A 20,329-nucleotide genomic window follows, 5' to 3' on the forward strand; every position below is an offset into this window, starting at 1 on the left:
CTATTTAGCCACCAATACATGAAATGTTTTTTGTTCTGGTATCATGTCACACACATATAAGGATATATTTAAATATTTTGATATGAAGTAGTTATTTCCATCATGTGAAATTCATTTATGGATATAATTGAAAAATATGTCATTGTTTAAATTAAAAGTGTTTATTACACTAGAAGACACATTGCCATTCTCCACAGAATACTCCCCACTTGCTTTGAACACATTTGTCCATTATTCGTGGCACTTTTGGAAGCAGTTCTAGAAGTCCTCTCTGGAGCCTCTCTTTAGTTGCACCATCAGGAGTGCCTTAATTTTCTGAGTCATTTCAAAACATTTACCTTTCATGATCAGTTTGACTTTGGGGAAGACCCAGACTCACGTGGTGCCAAAACTGATGAATAAAATAGGTGAGGACACACTAATGTTTTCACAAGCTTGCCTTTCTTTTGGATGGCACCTGGAAGCAGCATTTACTGTATTTTTTATAACAGCTGGTAAAGACAAGTTTCTTGCTATTTAATTCGGGTTTTTTGTTTGTTTTTTTGGTACCGGGGATCAAACTTGGGACCTTGTGCTTGCAAGGCAGGCGCTAGAATCACTGAGCTAAATCCCCAGCCCTTTTTTTGTTGTTTTTGTTTTGTTTTGTGTGGGTACTGGGGATCGAACTCGGGTTCTTGTGTTTGCAAGGTAAGCAGCAGAACTATCGAGCTAAATTCCTGGCCACTCTATTTAATTTGTACAACTAAAATATCTTATATATCTTTCAGCCTAAAGCTTTACACTAGAAAAGTATACTGAGTAAATTAATTCAAGATGGTAACTATAATAACTGCCAGATTGATTGGTGTAAATATCCTCATCTCTTGTGGCATGGTTTTGTGGTTTTGGAGTATTTTTGTTATCCATTGTGCAGAAAGTTCTGAGGTCTGGTTTCACATATTTCTAAATTGGATTTTCTTTGAATAGCAAAGTATATATGCATTGCATGAGGACATTCCAAGTTACTCTTTCAGTCATTATTCCCTGAGCATCAGGAAGGTATTCTGAGGTTTAAAGCATATGTCACTAGCCAGGCACATTCAGGAACCTCCCTTTTCTGGGACGTGGCTTCAGAATGCCACAGTTCGTGTGAACCTTGAACTCTGTGGAGGTGTCCAGCAAGGAGAGCAAAGGCTCAGGCTGTCTCAGAGGCTGCAGGAAAAACTTACTGTTATAGCTAAGTTATGCAGAGTCAGGATGAGGAGCCAGCATTAAGAGGCTGTGGCTGTGCCTTTGAACTGGAGGGGAACAACATGCAGTGGAAAGTGTTGATAAAGGGATGGTAGTTAGTCTACATCATGATTTTTTTTTTTTAAGGCAAATAGAGTACTGTTTCCAAAGCAGAAATCTCCTGCTCAAGGGTTGAGGAGTCTCAGTCAGCCTGGATTGCCTTTCTTGAGAGATTTTTGACCAGCACACTCTTCCCAACACCAACAGTTTCTTAAGGATTTTACAACTGTCATTTTACAACTTACTAGCCTTTATGAGAGTAATGATGTGTATCATTTACCTTTTGTGAGACTGAAGGCTATCAGCAGATAACAGGTACAACATGTACAAATATTCTGTGGTAATATGCCACAGTCCAGAATCACATTTGAAAGAAATGTTTTGGAATATCTTTTAGCATAAAAAGAGGAGGAAGAAAATGATTCATCACCACCACCCACAACCCCCTAGCCAACCACATTCAGTCTTCACCTCTTACTGTGAATAAGAACAGGAATTGAAAGAAAAGCCTTGAGGAAAATTTTTCATTTTATTGTTTTCTCTTGCCTTAAAAGCATTCTATTTTGTGCGATTTTTGGACCATATTGATGTATAATTTAAGCACATCAGACTATTTTTAAAAACTCAGCGGGTTGGGGTTGGAATCCAAACTAGTTCTGTTTTGACAGCTAATTACATTTGGACAGACAGTGGGATTCTTAGGTTAAAGTAATTAGGACTCATGTGGCTTTTGAGCTATCTACATTAACTAAAACAAGGCAAAGAATTAAGAATTTAAAGAGAGCATACACACTCAGTATAGTTGGCTGAATAATGGTCACCAAAGATGTTTACTTCCCAGCCCCTGGAACCTGTGAAGATAGTTAACCTTTCAGGGTACTAGGAACTTGCAAGTTCTGATACTTAGATGGAAATTAAAGATACTGAGATGTAAAGGTGACCCTGGATTGTTGCAGTTGGCCCAGTGTAATCACAGTTGCTGATGGTTCATACAAGAGAATGAGAATCACAGGAAGATGATGTAAGGACAGAAGCAGAGATGTGAGAAGAGAGACAATGCTATACTGATGTCTCCAAAAATGAAGGGAAGGCCATGAGCCGAGGAATGCAGGTGGCCTTAGGAGCTGGAAAAGACAAAATGGATGCTTCCTCCAGAGCCTCCAGAAGAAACATAGGTCTGCTAATACTTTATTAATACATGTTGTTTTAAGCTACCAAGTTTATACTAATTTGTTACAGCAGCATTAGGAAGCTAATACACTAGCAGGAGTAAATATTAAAGACATTATTTACAAAGAGAAATAACAGGAGACATATTTTATTTTTGATCTATAAGAAACCCTGCTTTGTTCTAGTTTTATTTTTTTGTTTTTGTTTTTGTTGTGTTTTGTTTTTACAAAGTCCACCCAAGCAAAAGAGCTTTCAGGAATTTTTAATGGACTGTTGACCAAAAGCAGCAATTTTGTATCCCACCCACACCCCTGTTCTACACATACACACACCTCTTTCTCTGTCATTTGGGTGTTATTCAAATCATCAGGCCAGCAAAGTTGCTGTAGGAATCAGATTGTTTTGTTTTTTGAGACAGTGTCTCACTATGTAGTTGAGACTGACCTGGAACTCACTGTATAGCCCAGGCTTCTCGCAATCTAGCAATTTTGTATCCCACCCACACCCCTGTTCTACACATACACACACCTCTTTCTCTGTCATTTGGGTGTTATTCAAATCATCAGGCCAGCAAAGTTGCTGTAGGAATCAGATTGTTTTGTTTTTTGAGACAGTGTCTCACTATGTAGTTGAGACTGACCTGGAACTCACTGTATAGCCCAGGCTGGTCTCGAACTCACAGCGACCCTCCTGCCTCAGCCTCCCGAGTGCTGGGATTACAGGCATGTGCCACCATACCTGGCTGTAGGAATCAGATTGAATCCAGCTAATACTGAAACAGGCAAGCTGGGTCCCATCAAGCCTGGAATCTCTAGTGTTACAGGTGCACACACTATCCCCAGCAAGGACAGTGGACGGGACAGAGGGATGGTCCTGAGAATGCTAAGATTAGCACTGCACAAACTTCAAAGCCCAGGAGTACTAGGTGATGTGGGAGGCATTAAACAGTATCAACTGCCAACCCTTCCTCTGCGTCCATCAAACTAAGTAAAATAACATTGCAGCTGAGGAGTAATGCTCCTCTTGCTGAAGTATTTATGATCCAGTAGGTAAAATTTAAAAGGCAGGGTTCAAAGGATGGTCATTCAGACTAATTTTTCCTCAAATTGTTTTTTTTTCCTTTATGAAATATAAACTGATAGGTTGTATTAATCTAGTATAGTCACTGAGATTGCCAAACATCCCTCCCTAGAAAAAAGACCACTATTCCACCAGCATTCCTAAATTTTTTTAGGAGTTAAGGATATTTTGAAATAGATATTTCAACTTAATATTGATTATTAAGGTGACTTTTTATTTTCAGCATATCATTATCATTGCTGACCCTAAGCACAAATGGCAGCAGTTTCTTCCTAATAATCAAAATTATTGGGTCAAGTATTCAGGCACTTGTAGGTTGAAGAAAAGAGGAAGTAATATCTTTTACTTAATGCTTTGACTGTACCTAAAACTTGTTGTTTTTCTAAGTCATTGAGGATTTGAAGATATGTGAGCTTTACATAGCCCCTTTTAGTCAACAGCAGTATTTTTATAAATATTCCAAGAAATAAGATATTCCTCTTAATTTTGCTTAGTGAAAATTGCTTGTGATGCATATTAAAATATGAGCTGTTCTACTTTTTATGGGCAGAAAAAATATACGTTCAAGAATAAAACTTAATGGTTAGTAGTGTAGTTCAGTAGTCGAGCATATCCCTAGAATGTGTAAGACCTCAGGATGGGTCCCTAGTGCTGCAAAAATAAAATAAAATTTTATTTACAGTTAAGTACAAATACTGAGCCAGGGATAGTGGCACATACTATAATCCCAGCACTTTGGGAGGCTGAGGCAGGAGAATCATGAGTTTGAAGCCAGCCCAGGTAACTTAGTGACTTTACAAGACCTTGTCTCAAAAAAATAAAAAGGGCTGAGTATAATATAGCTCAGTGCAAAGGCTCCATATCCAATCCCCAGTACCATAAAGAAAGAAAATAATTCATAGAAGAGTAAATAATTATTTTTCCTTTCAAACATGTTACCATAATTTTGTTACCCCCTAGTCCTGTCAGTAGAATGCCAGCCATTCACTTTATGTTTTCTAGATATGCAGCATCCACGTGTTTTAGAGAAATAAGGCACCAGAAAATCTGGGGGTAACCTAACAGTAGTCTAAGTAATAGGAATATATTAAGTAGGTAGAAAATAAGATGATTTGAATTTTTATTCCTCCTTTCATATATTTATTCCACACTGCTACTTGAGAAATTGGGGCAGGGGTGTGATTTAATAGTAACATGAAAATTACCTACCAAACCAAGGGAGGTGCAACAAATGAAATCGTCTATGGACTTTTTTCCCATTTATAATGTAGACCTTTCTAGAAGAAACAACCATGTAAGAGTTATATGACTTTAATAAATAAGTATGAAAGCCAAATAAAGCCTTAATGGCAAATTGAAATATTGATAAACTGCGAATCCCTGAAGCAGCGATTTTCAGAATGAGCTCAAGGCTGGTGTATTGCCCTGTGAACTTCGGGGTACAAAAAAATGCTTTCTTTTGTTTTTGCCCTATTTAATTGTCTTCTGAAGGACTTTGTATCCAATCCAGCCAAAAGTCTGGCCCTTGAAATTTATTGCTAAAATTTGAATCTATTTTCTTGTAGTTTCATATTATTCAAATTGAAGAATATTAGTTTAGAAAATATTTTCCTTTTCCCTAGATACCTAAATCTGAGCTCAGTCATCATTTTATGCAGCTTTTATTGAGTCACAAGCACATTTAGGAGGCTGCTGCTCTTTAATGTGGGAGATGAGCCCCCACATTCAAAGGGAAAAGTTACTGTCAGACCTTTAATGCCATTCAGATGTTTTGAGATTATGTAGATACATCAAGATTTTTACTGTTTGAACTTCTACTTACAATTTATACCCGGGGAGGGAGTATGACCAAAAAATATAGCGGTTAGGTACGATCACTGATTTTTTAAAATCCTGCCAGATCAGTGATAGATAACTGTAACATTCATTTGAGTAAGATATGGCAGTTTTTAAAGCTCCAGTATATATAATAATGGGGTCAATACACATTATCAAATATGAGGTTGAAAATAGCAAATTCACCTTGAGTGCTGAAGAAAATAATTCAGAGTATAGTACATTGTGTACTGCTCTTGAGAAGAAGTGTGTGTGTGGGCTGGGGATTTAGCTCAGTGGTTCCAGCAGCTGCTTTGCAAGCGCAAGGACCCGAGTTTGATCCCCAGTAGCAAAAAAAAAAAAAAGAATAAGAAGTGTCAGTGGCAAGAGCACAGGTTAGGAATCAGCAAGCCAAGGTTAAAATCTCAATTCTGCTACTTGTCTGGCTAAAGAACTTGAACAAGTCATTTAGCCCCTCCGCCACACTGTGAACTTATCATTTCATCTGTGAAATGCTAAGTTGTTTTCCAACCTCATTGTGTCCCATGTGTCCACAATTATGAGGCGCGTCTATACTATTATTAAATTATGACACTTTGCTGAATTTCATACTTTAAAAACACCAAATGAGTTCTTCCAGTTGTGGACAAGATTAAAAAATGTCTTTCGTGTTTTCCTCCCAGAATTATAGCACCCAGCAGCACAAGAAACCAAAAATTTAAAAAAAATTATAACAAAAGACCCTGAACAAGGTACCTGTATTAACTATGAAAAGATTCTGAGAGTTGGAAAAAGGAATGTGGGTTTGTGGGAACCTCAGGATTTAAGGAACAGTCCAGTAGCCAGTCCTCTGGTGTTATGTGTTTGTGCCTTCTGTGTATCCCTGCCTGATTATAAGATACCTACAACTTATAAATTCCAACAGGCAGGAAGAAAACAGAAAAGTAAGCTTTTCTTAGCAAGTACACTGGAAAAAGTGTACCCCTGTACAATGGAAACCTTGTAGCCATACCTACTGTTCTCCATAAAGATTCTCCGTGAGAAAAGCTGCTACCTCTCCTCAGTGAGTACTGTAGCAAGCAGCAGTTTTAGCCCTATTTTCCAGCCCCACTCTGCAGTACTGGGGTGCGAATCTGAGAGCAGAGCCCCTGACCTCCACTCCTACCTTGTAGTAGTCAAGTGCCACCCAACTTTGGCTGAGCCTGTGGGTGGCACCCTGACTTTTACCCACACCCTAAGTAGAATAGACTCTAACAGAGTAGCAGCAGCATGTCAGCCCAAGCCTGTGAATGTTTCCATCCCTGTGAGTCTGTTTTCTTCCCTCATCCGCAGAAATGAGGTGGCTAAGACCATGACCAGAACTCTGGCTCCCGTGCCTGCCCTACAGTTCATTGCAAACCAAATTACTTGTCCCCAACTGAGTTTGTGGGCCCAGCCCTGACATCCATCCTACTTGTCATAAGTGGCACTGCCTAGAGAATGTGGGGTAGAATTCCACCATATGGTATCATGAGTGAGGCAGGCACAATAGCATTACAGAAGTTTTACAAACTAGCCTGATATTGGAACAAGATACAAAAGTGAGTCGGATCATACATTCTAAATCTGAAGTTGACTGCCTCCTGAGATTGAAGATTTTAATTAGAACCATATTCTTAACATATTCCAAATTTCCCAAATATAATTTGGAGCTGCTTATTGTAGCAAGAACCAGGAAAATCTCAACAATCAACAAATGAAAATACTGAGATGACACAGGCACTGGAACTGACAGACAAGAAAAGCAGCTGTAATAAAAATGCTTCATTGAACAACTAACAATACTCTAGAAACGCATACAATAACAAACCAAAGGGAGGGCTGGGGATTTAGCTCAGTTCTTGTGCCTGCCTCACAAGCACAGGGTCCCAAGTTTGATGCCTGGTACCAAAAAAAAAAAAAAAAAACTAAAGGGAAGTTTTGGAGCTGAGACTTAAAATAACTGAAATAGACTCATTGGATGATGGGCTGAATCAGATGAAGATGAAAGAGGCTGAACCAGTAAACTTAAAGATAGATCAATAAAAATTATACAGTTCAACCTAGGCGTGATGGTGCATACTTGTAATCCCATCTACCCAGCAGGCTAAGGCAAAACAATTGCAGATTTGTGGCCAGGTTGAGCAACATCTTGTCTCAAAGGTAAAATTTAACCAGACTGAGGATGTACCTCACTATTAGAGTGCTTGCCAAATGTGCATCGAGGCAGTGGGTTCAATCTGCAGTACCAGCAAAAAGAAAAAGACCTGCTTACAAACTACATGTTCCCCTCTTGGGCTGGTTTTGCAAGGAGTCAACATAAAGGTTTTATGAATTTAAAAACAAAATGGTGGGCCGGGGATTTAGCTCAGTGGTTCTGCCGCCTGCTTCGCAAGCACAAGGACCAGAGTTCGATCCCCGGTACAAAAATAAAAACAAAGTGGTTATGGTTCAAAGGTGATATTTTAGTTGATTTATTCAGCTATAGCTTATCACTTTTTCAATCTAATTGAGCAAAATATTTGTATTCCTCTCTGTCCTTTCTAAAATTACACTGTACTCTTATTGAAAACTAAATTGCCTCGAAATATTAACCAGAAAATGTTTGAGTTCTGACATCTTAGAAATTATAGCCCAAGAGCTGGGGATTTAGCTCAGTGGCACTGCACTTGAAGGTCCTGACTTTGATCCCAGTACCCCCCCCACAAAAAAAAGTGTGTGTGTGTATGTGTGTGTGTGTGTGTATACATACATACATATCCATTCCAGCAAAATTACAAAGCAAAGAAACAACTTTGGTGGAATCACCATGATAAATACATGTGTTAAAAGTGTTTGGGTACATTACTTAACACCCTTGCACTTGATTTCTTCTGATATGAGAATATTTCATAGAATATTGTCAGTCTTAATAAGCGTGAAACACTTAGAATAGTGCATGGGAATAGTAAGCCCTCAATAAATGTTAGCTCACAATGATAGTAACAAATAATAATTATAGCTATTTTGGGCTACTAGATAAATTATATATAATCATATAGAGAGTGGATTATGTATGGATATAAATAGGAGCTGCACTATTTTAAGAGGACCCTAGATACTCATACCTTTGGAGTTCTCGTTCCATTTGGTATCAAATGTACTGAAATACAATTATAGCTCACATTAGAAATACTTTATATTGTGCTTCTTTAGCCACACATTGGCTTATTAGTGTTTTCTTTTTACTTCGGTGGTGCTGGGGATTGAACCCAGGATGTTGTGCCTGCTAGGCAAGAACTCTACCACTGAGCTATATCTCTAGCTCCTAAATGTAATTCTTATATAACGTAAAAGAAATTGATTTTTAGTTTGAAGTTTGTCATTGCTTTGTGCTACCATAGCAAAATACCACAAACTAGGTAATTTGTAGAACAAAGTTTTCTTACAGTTCTGAGGTCTGGGAAGACCCTGATCAAGGTTGCCCACATCTGGTGTGACCTTTCTCACTGCACCTCCACATGGTGGAAGGCAGAAGGTCAAGAAAAGGTGAATGCTTTGTCTTCATCTGGCAGGAGAGAGAGCCCCTCCTGCAAGCCCCTCCTGTGCTAGCATTGATCCATTCATGAGGACAGAGCTCTCATGAGCTGAACACCTTCCAGCCCACACTTGTCACACTGTTGCATGAATTTTGGAGAACACAAGTGCATTCAAACCACAACACTGGCTATTTGATGTGATATTATATAAATATTTAAATAGTTTTTCATTTTTTCCTCTCATATACTCCTGGGCTCACATAACAAATACGATGGATATGGATAAGCCAGGCCTTATGCACACACCTATAATCTCAGCACTTTGGGAGGCTGAACCAAGAAAATCAAACCCAGTCTGAACGTCTTAGTGATTCAGCATGACCTGTGTCAAAATAAAAGAGTGGGTGCTGGGGATGTATCTCAATTCCAAAGCCCCAAGTTTAGTCTTCAATATCAAAAATAAATAAATAAAAAGGAATAAACTAGAATTCTGGCGGCCTAGGTTACAGCCAAAATTTTCCAATAGGGAAGAAGGGAATATTGCTTTGTCACCCTGAAGGAGCTGCTGGAGGCTAGACCACTTTAAACCTCATCGCAGCTGGAATGCTTTTTGCTAAACTAAGCCCTCTGCAGTGCTCACAACTGTGAAATTAATGAATTTTTTTTATTCTTCTCTTAGATTGTGGTTTGAATGTTCATAAGCAGTGTTCCAAGATGGTCCCAAATGACTGCAAGCCAGACTTGAAGCACGTGAAGAAGGTGTACAGTTGTGACCTCACGACGCTCGTGAAAGCGCACATCACTAAGCGGCCCATGGTGGTGGACATGTGCATCAGGGAAATTGAGTCTAGAGGTGAGGCACTGCCAGCGGGCTGTGACATCTCCGTTTCCCACCACGAGTCCCAGCTCCTCTCTGGGGGCCACAGTGTACTACACTGTTGTTGTCTCTTCAGTAATTGGGGGAGAATGGTTTCAGATGTCCCATGATCTAAGTCTGAAATGAATTAACAAAGTAAACCCTGCTGGGTTTCAAGGTATCGAATATATGCTTAATGCTAGGTGTGGTGGCCTATGCCTGTAACCCCAGCACTAGGGAGGCTGAGGCAGGAGGATTGCCTCAAGTTCAAGGCCAGCCTGGGCTCCATAGTGAGTTCGAGAACAGCCTGGACTACAAAGAAAAACCCTGTCTCAAAAAAACAAAAAAAGATAAAATATGCATTAAAATATATTTATGGATGATGCTTCATGCCTGCAAAAGTTGACATGTGGAGACAGATTTGTTTTTCAGTTCTCATATTCATCTTCAAGAAACAAAAGTGTAAAATGTCCTATCAAAATTATCCAAGGCCAAAAACCAGAGCTATACCCTAATTATTCTTTCCCACATGGGAAAATCTTCTGCAGACCTAATACCATTTGTCTTAGTCCTCTGTTATGTAAAAGAATTCATGTGGTTAATTGGGGTGGTGAATTATTTCCCTTGAGACTTAACATTGTTTCATCTAATTAGACAACATGATGAGCCAAATTATAAATATCCACGTGATAGGAGGTCAGAATTAAAGAACTGTGAATGACAGTTTTATTTTAGAAAAAAAGTGTGGAAAGAGTTTCTAATTGTATGTATTTATTGTTTTTCTGACATATTACTCCCCAGCCTAAAGTATGGCGAGAAATTAAAATTTAAAGAGGCACAATTCCAAAAAGTTAATTTGCTCTCATGCTGTATTTTGGGTTTTTTTTTTTAAACAGGTCTTAATTCTGAAGGACTATACCGAGTATCAGGATTTAGTGACCTAATTGAAGATGTCAAGATGGCCTTTGATAGAGGTATGTTCTTTAGCACACTCATCAACATAGAATGGTCTTACTCTTTGCCAAAATATCACAAATTCTTCTGGGTTCATTTTTACATTATTTTTCTAAAAATCATTGATTATCGTATCCCCCAAAAAACCAGTTTCATATTTTGTATTAGTTGTAAGCATTAAACTGTCAGATTTCAAAGTAACAAAGAAAGTAGCACAGAAAGTTTAAACTTACACATTATATTTGAAATCAGGATTCCTTTAGAAAATAACTAATAAATACTGGAGCAGAAGCCTGTGGCAGAAGAGAAGGAAGCTTGCTTTTTCCTGAGTAAAGTGTTGAGAGGTGGTCTTGCCTTTGTCATTCTCCACCTTCCTGCCCTGCCCATTCCAGGTCCCTACACCCCAGCACCTCAGACTCCCTACAAGCTAAGCCGGGTGCAGACTCTGCACTGAAGGCACTCTCTGTCCCAGTGCTGCCTGCCACTGCGGCTGCTGTACCCAGTGAGAAAGGGGACATGCCCAGTTCAACTCACAGTGACTGTATCTGAAAGGTTGAGGTATTTGCATTTTTAAAGAAGCTGGATTTTTTACAATGGACTTTAGTTTTAGGTTTTCAAAAAATTTGAATGGAAAGTAGCTGTCTTTCATAATCCACAGAGCCCTCTTACTAATATCTTAAATTGATTAGAGTACATTTGTTATAGTTGGTAGCCCAACAGTAATAATTTTGTGTGTGTGTGGTGCCAGGCATCGAACTCTGGTCCTTGTGCTTGCTAGGCAGGCAGCAGAACCACTGAGCCAAATCCCCAGCCCTGGTTATACTTTACTATTAAAGTCAATAGTTTATACTAGGGTAACTACCATTACAGGACACTATCAGGAAAATCCCTTCTCATTCCTTTCTTCCTTTCCCCACCCCCCAATCCTTGGCAGCCTCTAGTCTTTTTACCATCACTGTACTTTTTGCCTTTTCCCAAGTATCTTAATTGTAATCATACATTATGGAACCTTTTCAGGCTGATTTCTGTCACCAACATGCATTTAAAAGTTCCTCTGCCTTTTCACAGCTTGACAGTTCATTCCTTTTTATTGCTGTATAAAATTTCATGGTATAGATATACCACAATTAATCTGTTCACATATTAAAGGACATCTTGGTCACTTCCAACTTTTTGTCAATTATGAACAAAGCTTTTATAAACATTTGTGTGCAGGTTTTTGTGTGGACCTAAGTTTTCAGCTCATTTGGGTAAATACCTAGGAGAGTGTTACTGGGTTCGAGGTAAGACTTTTTAGCTTTGTAAGAACTGTCTTTCTAAGTGGCTATATCTTTTTTTTTTTTTGGTACCAGGGATTGAACTCGGGTCCTTGCACTTGTAAGGCAGGCCACCGAACCACTGAGCTAAATCCCCGGCCCCTAATGACTATCATTTTGCATTCCCACCAGCAGCAAATGAGTGTTCTGTCCCTCCATGTTGAAAAATAGTAACATCAATAGAGAACATTTGAAAAAAAATGGTCATTAATGTGTGTGATGTTGCATACTTAATAAAAACTGATGCATTACCTTTCTAAAATCTAATCAAATACAGGCCAGATGTGGTGGCACACGCCTGTAATCCCAGAACTTGTGGATCGTCACAAGATTGAGGCCTGCCTGGGCTACATAGTGAGCTCAAGGCTAGCCCCACCTACATAGCCAGATGCTGTCTCAAAAAATCTAATCAGATACAAAAATGGCATGTATAAAACAGTACTATAAATTCAGATGTTTACTTTTGGTTCTTTTAACATCCCTAAAAGATGGTGAGAAAGCAGATATCTCGGTGAACATGTATGAAGACATCAACATTATCACTGGCGCACTTAAACTGTACTTCAGGGATTTGCCAATTCCACTCATTACATATGATGCCTACCCTAAGTTCATCGAGTCTGCCAGTAAGTACAGATGCCTATGTCCCCACGACCCTGACCAACTCCCTCCCCGGTAGTTACTCTTCCTGCTTTTTCTGATGAGTATCTTGAATGTGTTTTTAAATATTCAGCAAACATAAAAATCTATCAGATTGCTGTGAAAGTTTCTAAAATCTTATTCTTAGTTTCTATAATTATCCTGTATGTGAATAAGTTAAAACAGATCATTAACAATTCAAGGATCACCATTTTAGATCAAGAAGTCATTTAAAATTCTAGTGGAGATGAAAATTAGATAAATATTCATTTGTAAATTTTTATTTATGCTACAGAAATCATACCTATAACTCATATTTCATTTTTTAAGGAAGGGAAATCTTAAACAGGTTTTAAGTATTGGCGTTGCTTTTTTAGAAAAGATAGGCTATTTCTGTCATTTTGCTTTTTCTCTTTAAAACCATATGTTGTCTTGATTTTTAAATAACATGACTTCCTTAGTAACACTGATTTGCTTTTTGACTTTGAAATTTCACGCAGTACAAATTTTGTTCAGAACTTTAGTTTCCCCTCAGTGCTTTGGTGGAGAATTTCTGTGGTTACTTCCTTGGAGCCCTGATTTCTCACAGGTCAGCCTGATCTCTCATGTAGATAAACAGCCATGAGAATTACACTGTTTAAAACAGTCAAAAATCAGGAACTATTCTGGGTCTTATTCTGTGGAGATTTAACTCCTCTCAGTGCCCATCACAAACACACTGAGAGAGCTGACAGGCTCCTGCTGTGGGTAAACATTCCTCCCTGGAGCAATCAATGAGTCGGATCTGCACTCTGGAAAGCACCTCAGGGTAAGGGCTTTTCCATCCAGGTGTTCTGTTCCTGGCCTACGATGTGTTGCTTGGGATCAGGACTGACAGTTGGTAGGGCCCAGGATTTAGCTCAGTGGTTCTGCCACCTGCCTTGCAAGTGCAAGGAACCAAGTTCCAAAAAAAAAAAAAAAAGTTGAAAAAACTGATAGCCGACTCCATGCTGAACTCAGAGGCACACAGTTAGCAGGGAACAAAACAGGGGTTCCTGCCCTACGCCACTCCCTGATCTGGGTAACATCCAAGCCTTCTCATGGGATTTTGAGATTCCTGGTCCCACAGATCCTGATGACTCCCTCACCTCTTTCCCTATACGACCCTGGTTGCTGGGGAAAACCACCTCTTTCATGTCGTTCCATTTGCTGTTGGAGGATTTGTTTCTGAAAGAGCTTTTCTGTCTGAAATTGCAAACCCCCTTTCCTCAGAGTGCTGTTGAACCCACATCACCAGAAAAGATCATTCCTAAATCAAGGTGGAGGTGCCTTATAATTCCAGGCATTTCAATATGTCATTTCTGTGCAAACACTGGCTAATGCCTGCGCATAATACAAATGTTCATGGTGCACATTTGATAATGGCAGCATTATGAAACCTTGTCTGTCTTTTCCAGCAGAAAAGGTGATAGAATTCTTTAGACCTATACACACAGGCATCTCTTAAAAGGTAGGAAAGGAAGATGAAGTTAATGGGTATAGAGCAGTGCTGGCAAACTAATGGCACACATGCCAGAGCAGGCTGTTGTCATTGCAAGCTCTAGAAGGTTCACCATCCCTAATCCAGGGTGTATATGAGGTGCCACGAATCAGGCCATTCACTTTCCATCCATGGTGTCATTTTAGAAAAAAGGCAATGTCACAGTATGTCATCCGGCCAAGGTCATGTCACTGGAGGGGGCAGCCCTGACACCCAAACCAACTTGTCAAAGCCCTTGCTCTCTCCTCTGCACACTGCCTGGCTAACCTGATGGAATAGGTAGGAAAATAAGTTCCAAGGGACAAAGAAGGGAGGGGAGGGCCCCCTACAACAGTTACTCTTCTGTATCTTCCTCTCTTGACCCCTACGACTGTCTGTGGCATTTATTAGCATCCTTCGCCAACAAGAGATTAGAGTTCATGTGAAGGCTGCCTTCTGCAAATGCAGGTGGGACTGTGCTGTAGCAGCCTTGCTCAGATTCAGCATTAAAGCTGGAAGGGAGAGGCCACAGGACACACAAAGGGATGGCCAGACCACCCATGTTTGGAGGGCACTCCCCTTGACCCCTGTGAACCCTGGAACTGCCTGCCCTTTCCCTCACTTCCTCTCCACTAAGATACTTTGGCTGTCCAATACAGAGGACAAGGAGACAGAACTTTCCCCTGGGCATGCTCAATAAGCCAGCATTCACAGACGCTCTGAACCCCTATGAAAACCACACTTCATGGGGAACTTTTGGTAGAGCTGAGTGTGGGAAACGATCCTCCAGCCCAGTAGTCACAGTTTTCTTCCCAGAAGATCTTAGAAAAGCCACATAACTCTGTTGTGTAACCCTGAGTCAGATAAATGCAAATAAAACTCAAGGTACTTTGTCCCATGGAACTTCGGATTTCCTGAAGAGAATCCTGGAAGGAGAACTTCCTAGTTTTTCTCTGCTTTTCCCGGAGTCACCCCCTTTACTTAAATTTTATTTTTCTTGGATATGAGTTTCTGTATATACAGAATTAACAAGATGTGTATTAAACATTTTTATTAGGTCTCAGTCCATTCCTTTCCCACCTCAGCTACACTGATGGAGACTCCATGTTCTAGTTGCTAGCCCAAATCTTGGGTCCTTCTTCCTTCATATATCCCTCTTTAGGAGATCTTACGGACTCTGCCTTCAAAACACAAAGAACCAAGCAATTCCTTATCACCTTCACTTCCACCTGGTCCAAGTTACTATCATTCTTCCTTTCAATTTTTTCCCCCCAATTCTGGGCATTAAACTCAAGGACCTCACACTGAACCTTTTTTTATTTTTTTGAGAAATGTTCTCTCCAACTAAATTGCCCATGCCAGGCTCAAACTTGGGGTCCTCCTTCCTTGACCTCCCATACTGCTGGGATTACAAGTGTGCACCGTTATGAACAGCAGTCCATTTTTGTAATAATGACTGGAATGGTCTTTCTGCCTTTACTTGTGCACTTCTCTAGTCTTCGTTATGCATGGTACCCGAAGGAGAGAGAACCGCGGAAGTGAATGTCAGATCATGACACATCGTCTGTTCAGAACCTTCCTGTTTCTCTCTGTAAAAGCTAAGCCCTTCGATTTGCCTTCCCTATTGCTGGTCTAACTTCGACATGCGATATGTTCGCTCCTCCTTGCCCGCTGACCTGCAGCCACGCTATTCGCAGCTTTCCTTTACCGGCACACCCCAGGGCAGGACCTTACATGGCTGCCTCCCTCACAGAACCGTCTTTCCTCCACATCTTCACGCAGCTCATTCCCTCCTTCATAGTCAGAATCCTCTTTCTCATTGGTCTTTCTGACCACCCATTTAAAACTGCAGCTCCCCCACCCCACTGATATTTCCATAGCACCTAATTCTACTGTCTATGAACCAGGCACTATCATGTTTTACAGAGTAAGCTCCTGTGAGCAAGGAATTGTGTTTGCTAGAAACTCTTCACTTTCATCTGTGGTTGGTTTGTCCCTGACTCCATTATATCACCATCGAGTTGGTTTGTTTTATAGGTTGAAACACTAGGATTTGGGGCCTCGTGTCTGTAACTGTCACATTCTAATCAGCCGTAAGCCTTCCCAGCACTTCAAGTCTGCTATTCTGATTAGGACTTAGCAGCATGGAGTCCCACTGCAGTTGCCCTGGACTCCAACATTTAAGGCAGCCCACCATCCTGGCATTTTGAATTCTTGTACCAGAGATCGAACTCGGGTCCTTGTGCTTGCAAGGCAGGCGACAGAACCACTGAGCCAAATCCCTGGCCCCCTGGCATTTTGATAGAAGCAAGAGTATACTATGGTGCTCTTAGAGCACCAAATTCTAAAGATATACATTGTTTCTAATTATAGACATCACTGATGAATCAAATACAGACTGTGACCTCAAAGGAATGTGCTAGTTTTTTGGCCCACACAGCAGAACTAAAATACTGACTAAAGATGTTCTTCCATGTTAACACCTTTGGAAGAGATACATTGATTTCAGGGATTCCAACATCATGCGGATCATTTGGAATTGCCTTCAAGGCCTGCAGTGCAATCTTCTGAGTATACTAAAGGAAAATACTTGTTTATTGAAGAGAAATTTAAGTACAGTGGATCCTTGACTTAATGAACTCAATTGGTTCCCAAAGGCTGGTTGTAACTAAGTCAGTACAGCTGAGATCTGGGTGTTTACCTGAGTACACACTATAGACAACAAGAGGCAGATGAGTCTTCCATTAACCTAATCAACCCAAGTTGTTCATATGTCAGGCCAGTCGTAACTAAGTAATGAATAAAACACGTAAATACTGGATGATACATTTTTGTTTAAAAAGAAAAAGGGCTGGGTTGCAGCTTAGTGGTAGACTGCCTGCCTGGCATGGCTCCACACACACCAAAAAACCTATAAAAAGAATATTCCTGAAGTCCAGGGGGCAGTGGGGTGGCATGGCAAGTTTGCCATCAGTGAGAGGGGATTTTCAATACTTTGAACATCACGTCATCCCATTCATGTGTCTAACTGTACAGTGACCTCACAAGAGTGTATTTGAATAAACAAAACACTGTCTACACACATCTGAATTTTATAGTTATATCCTATATATCTAAAAAACAGTTGCCAGACTTTTAAGATACTCAAGTGAAAAAAGGAGACTCCTCCCAAAAAAGTCCAAGTGAACAGTGTTACCACACTGAAACTCCGAGCCCTTGGAAATCTGGGCTTGAATCTGAAAATTATCTTCCAAAGCTGTGGGCAAGGATCTGTGAGAAAGTGTCCCCACCAGCTTTAGAAGGGCAGCACAGAGAATACAGTGAGCCGTTTGTTCCTGTGATCTGGTAAAGCTTTTCTCCTTGTCACTCTTCTATTTTAGAAATTATGGATCCTGATGAGCAACTGGAAACCCTTCACGAAGCGCTGAAACTCCTGCCACCTGCTCACTGCGAAACCCTCCGGTACCTCATGGCACATCTAAAGAGGCAAGTTGCAGGCTTGGAGTCTTACACTTGTATTGCATCCAAGGTCTAAGAATAAAATGAAAGGTGAAAGAAAGGACAAATGATCTTTTGAATGAATAATTGAATAGCTACATTGTCTTCTTGTGAGAAGTTGCACTAGTTGAGAAAGAATGCTAAAAATTCCCTGTGGTCCTGTACTGAGTAGAGACCTGATTCTGACACGGGTGTGTTGCCATTCTGGTACATGTTTGCAGATACTCCACAAATGCAAGTATGTGGCCAAGGGTACACTAGCTTTTGTGGCAGGAGAAAGGCTTATAGCTGCAGCGTAAAGCAAAAACAAGGCAGCTCGCTTTTCTAATTTTCTTGCTCCAAAATAAGCACTTGAGACTTAGTGAAGGGATCTTAGGTTATTGAATGTTGCCAGCACTGAAATTGGTATGAAAAGTCATAGGGCAGGGTCAGCGATTTAGCTTAATGGTTCTGCCACCTGCCTCTTAAGCACAAGGACCTGAATTCGATCCCCAGTACCAAAAAAAAAAAAAAAAAAGTCATGGGTAAAGGGAGAGATAGAAAAGAAAATATTTCAGCTAGTTTGGGTTTAACACTTTTTAAAGTGATTAAAGTGATGGTGCTGTAGCTTTATTTCCTGCTCGATCACCTGCGTTCTCTACCAGAATAAGCAAAATTTTTACAATTATACAACTTAAGTGTTAATGGTTTTAAAGTTTCAAAATATAAAATCATTTAGAAACAAAAAACTTCATATGCCCATTAGTTACTTGTGAGTGTTTGCATTTTTCCTCTTTAAAAATTAAGCACCATGAGTTAAAAATCTCTCCTTAATATGCTTACAACTCCACTTAGAAATTCAAGCCTGCTCCATTTTGCACATAATTAAGTGTTCCACACTAAAAGAATTCTCAAATTATTGTCTGTGCTATTGCTGTAGTAGTAAAAAGAATAGAAGCAGACTCCTGGACAGTGGCATTTACTCCGAGTCATTTCCTATTACTGTCACAACTATTTTCTCCATAGGCACTCAATAAACTCTCTAACTTGCACAAAATACTCCACAGGAAGCAAGCAAGCCAAAGAGGAGGGAAGGCAGAGGGAGCAGTCAAGGTGACCCAGTTCCCTTGCCGCTGCAACGTGTCCCTGCAGCTGTAGACTGGGGCAAGAGAATGCAGTCGGAAGTGAGCCCAGACGGCCCACACCTTCACTCAGCGAAGCCTAAGCCATCACTAGAGGCGAATGTTCCTTACTCACGTCATCTCCTTCAGAGTCAGAGAAGTGGCAGGAGAGCTGATAAATGGATGCAAACCCTTGCTGTGAATTTCATTTCCCCCGTGCTCAGGAACAGCGCAGAGCCCCATGCCTTCCGCTCATCCTGTTCCTTCCATTGTGTTTTTCAGAGTGACTCTCCACGAGAAGGAGAATCTCATGAATGCAGAGAACCTTGGAATTGTCTTTGGCCCAACCCTTATGAGATCCCCAGAACAAGATGCGATGGCTGCACTGAACGATATAAGATATCAGAGACTGGTGGTAGAGCTGCTTATCAAAAATGAAGACATTCTATTTTAAATTTTTAATTGGAGGGAAAAGAAATGTTTTACAAATGAATGGTGTTTTATAGTAATTTAATTGGCTCCATTAGCTGAATTATTTCTTGGTTAGAGGTTTGGGAGATGAAAATGAAGGAACTGTCATTTCTGTAGCTCCACTCTGCTGTCCTTATAAAACAGTGAATACACGCTTTCCAGTTCTAGTAATCCTGGGTGTTTATCATGTTATGAGAAACTCAAGCTATATTGCATGATTACCCCTCATTTGGTAAGGAAACCCCATGCAACAAACACAGACCTGCACCCACTCCGCCTCCGCCCTGGATAGTCTGTGGTTGTAACCCAGCATGTTTCACAGAGTAAACCTGTTGTGACTTTGCTTTTGGGGTCCATGCCATTGGTTTCTGCTGCTTGTACAAACATGCGTGCACACATACACACACATGGATAAACTGCACCCCTGGCTGTTGCGTTACCATAGATTATATCCTACTCTGACTTTTCACAAAGGATTTCTAGTTTCTCTCAAGCTCTTCTCTAACATTGTACTTTCTTTCCAGCAAAAGCAAAATGTGCTTTCAGCTTTACTTTACCAAGTTATCCTACCAATAAAATGTACAACACACAACATTTTCTGTTAAATTATTTGGTTTTTCAGTTGTAATTTTGTATTTTTATCTGGCATGCATTAATTTATTAAATTTGGCTTTTAGAAATCAGAAATATTGATAGCTTGCTGTTTTGGTTTTGCCACGAGTGGGAGTATTTGACCATCTAATACTCAGTACTTTCCTGTCATTTATTAAAAGGTTTTTTTTGGGGGGAGGGTTTGTGGTAAGCTCTTGAAATAATCTAAAACTGCTTCGAATCAAAACACCCATTCATTGGATTTCTCCCCACACACACACCATTACTCTGGCTGAAATCTAGACCATTTTCTTAACTTTTCAAGCAAGCAGACCAGGAGTTCCTTATAGACTTATCAAAAGAAACGTTAACTAAAAAGGACTTTTTCAAAAAACATGTTTGATGTTTGTTAAAAACGGGCTGACATGCCTGGAGCCTGCATCTGTTCCTGGTACTCTCACAGCCCGTGAAGCTTTGAGCAAATAACACTCCAGAGTCTGTTGCCTGGCCTGGAAAATGAGCATCTACCTAAAACC

General features: G+C 40.1%; 1 protein-coding gene across 2 annotated transcripts in view; it reads left to right on the top strand.

Moving 5' to 3' along the window:
* The window catches only part of Chn1 (chimerin 1), a 62,782-nt gene extending 42,988 nt beyond the window's left edge, over window positions 1-19,794 (top strand). For both annotated transcript variants that reach the window (XM_010607038.1, XM_010607037.2), the window contains 5 exons: window positions 9,550-9,723; window positions 10,623-10,700; window positions 12,485-12,622; window positions 17,514-17,619; window positions 19,014-19,794. In XM_010607038.1, coding sequence (XP_010605340.1) covers window positions 9,550-9,723; window positions 10,623-10,700; window positions 12,485-12,622; window positions 17,514-17,619; window positions 19,014-19,185 — 668 coding nt within the window. In that variant the 3' untranslated portion in view covers window positions 19,186-19,794. The remainder of the gene's footprint in view (window positions 1-9,549; window positions 9,724-10,622; window positions 10,701-12,484; window positions 12,623-17,513; window positions 17,620-19,013) is intronic.
* Window positions 19,795-20,329: the final 535 nt, after the last annotated feature.

Source organism: Fukomys damarensis, unplaced genomic scaffold (genome assembly GCF_012274545.1).
Source record: "Fukomys damarensis isolate Sample0158 unplaced genomic scaffold, DMR_v1.0_HiC HiC_scaffold_26, whole genome shotgun sequence".
Lineage (NCBI taxonomy): Eukaryota > Metazoa > Chordata > Mammalia > Rodentia > Bathyergidae > Fukomys > Fukomys damarensis.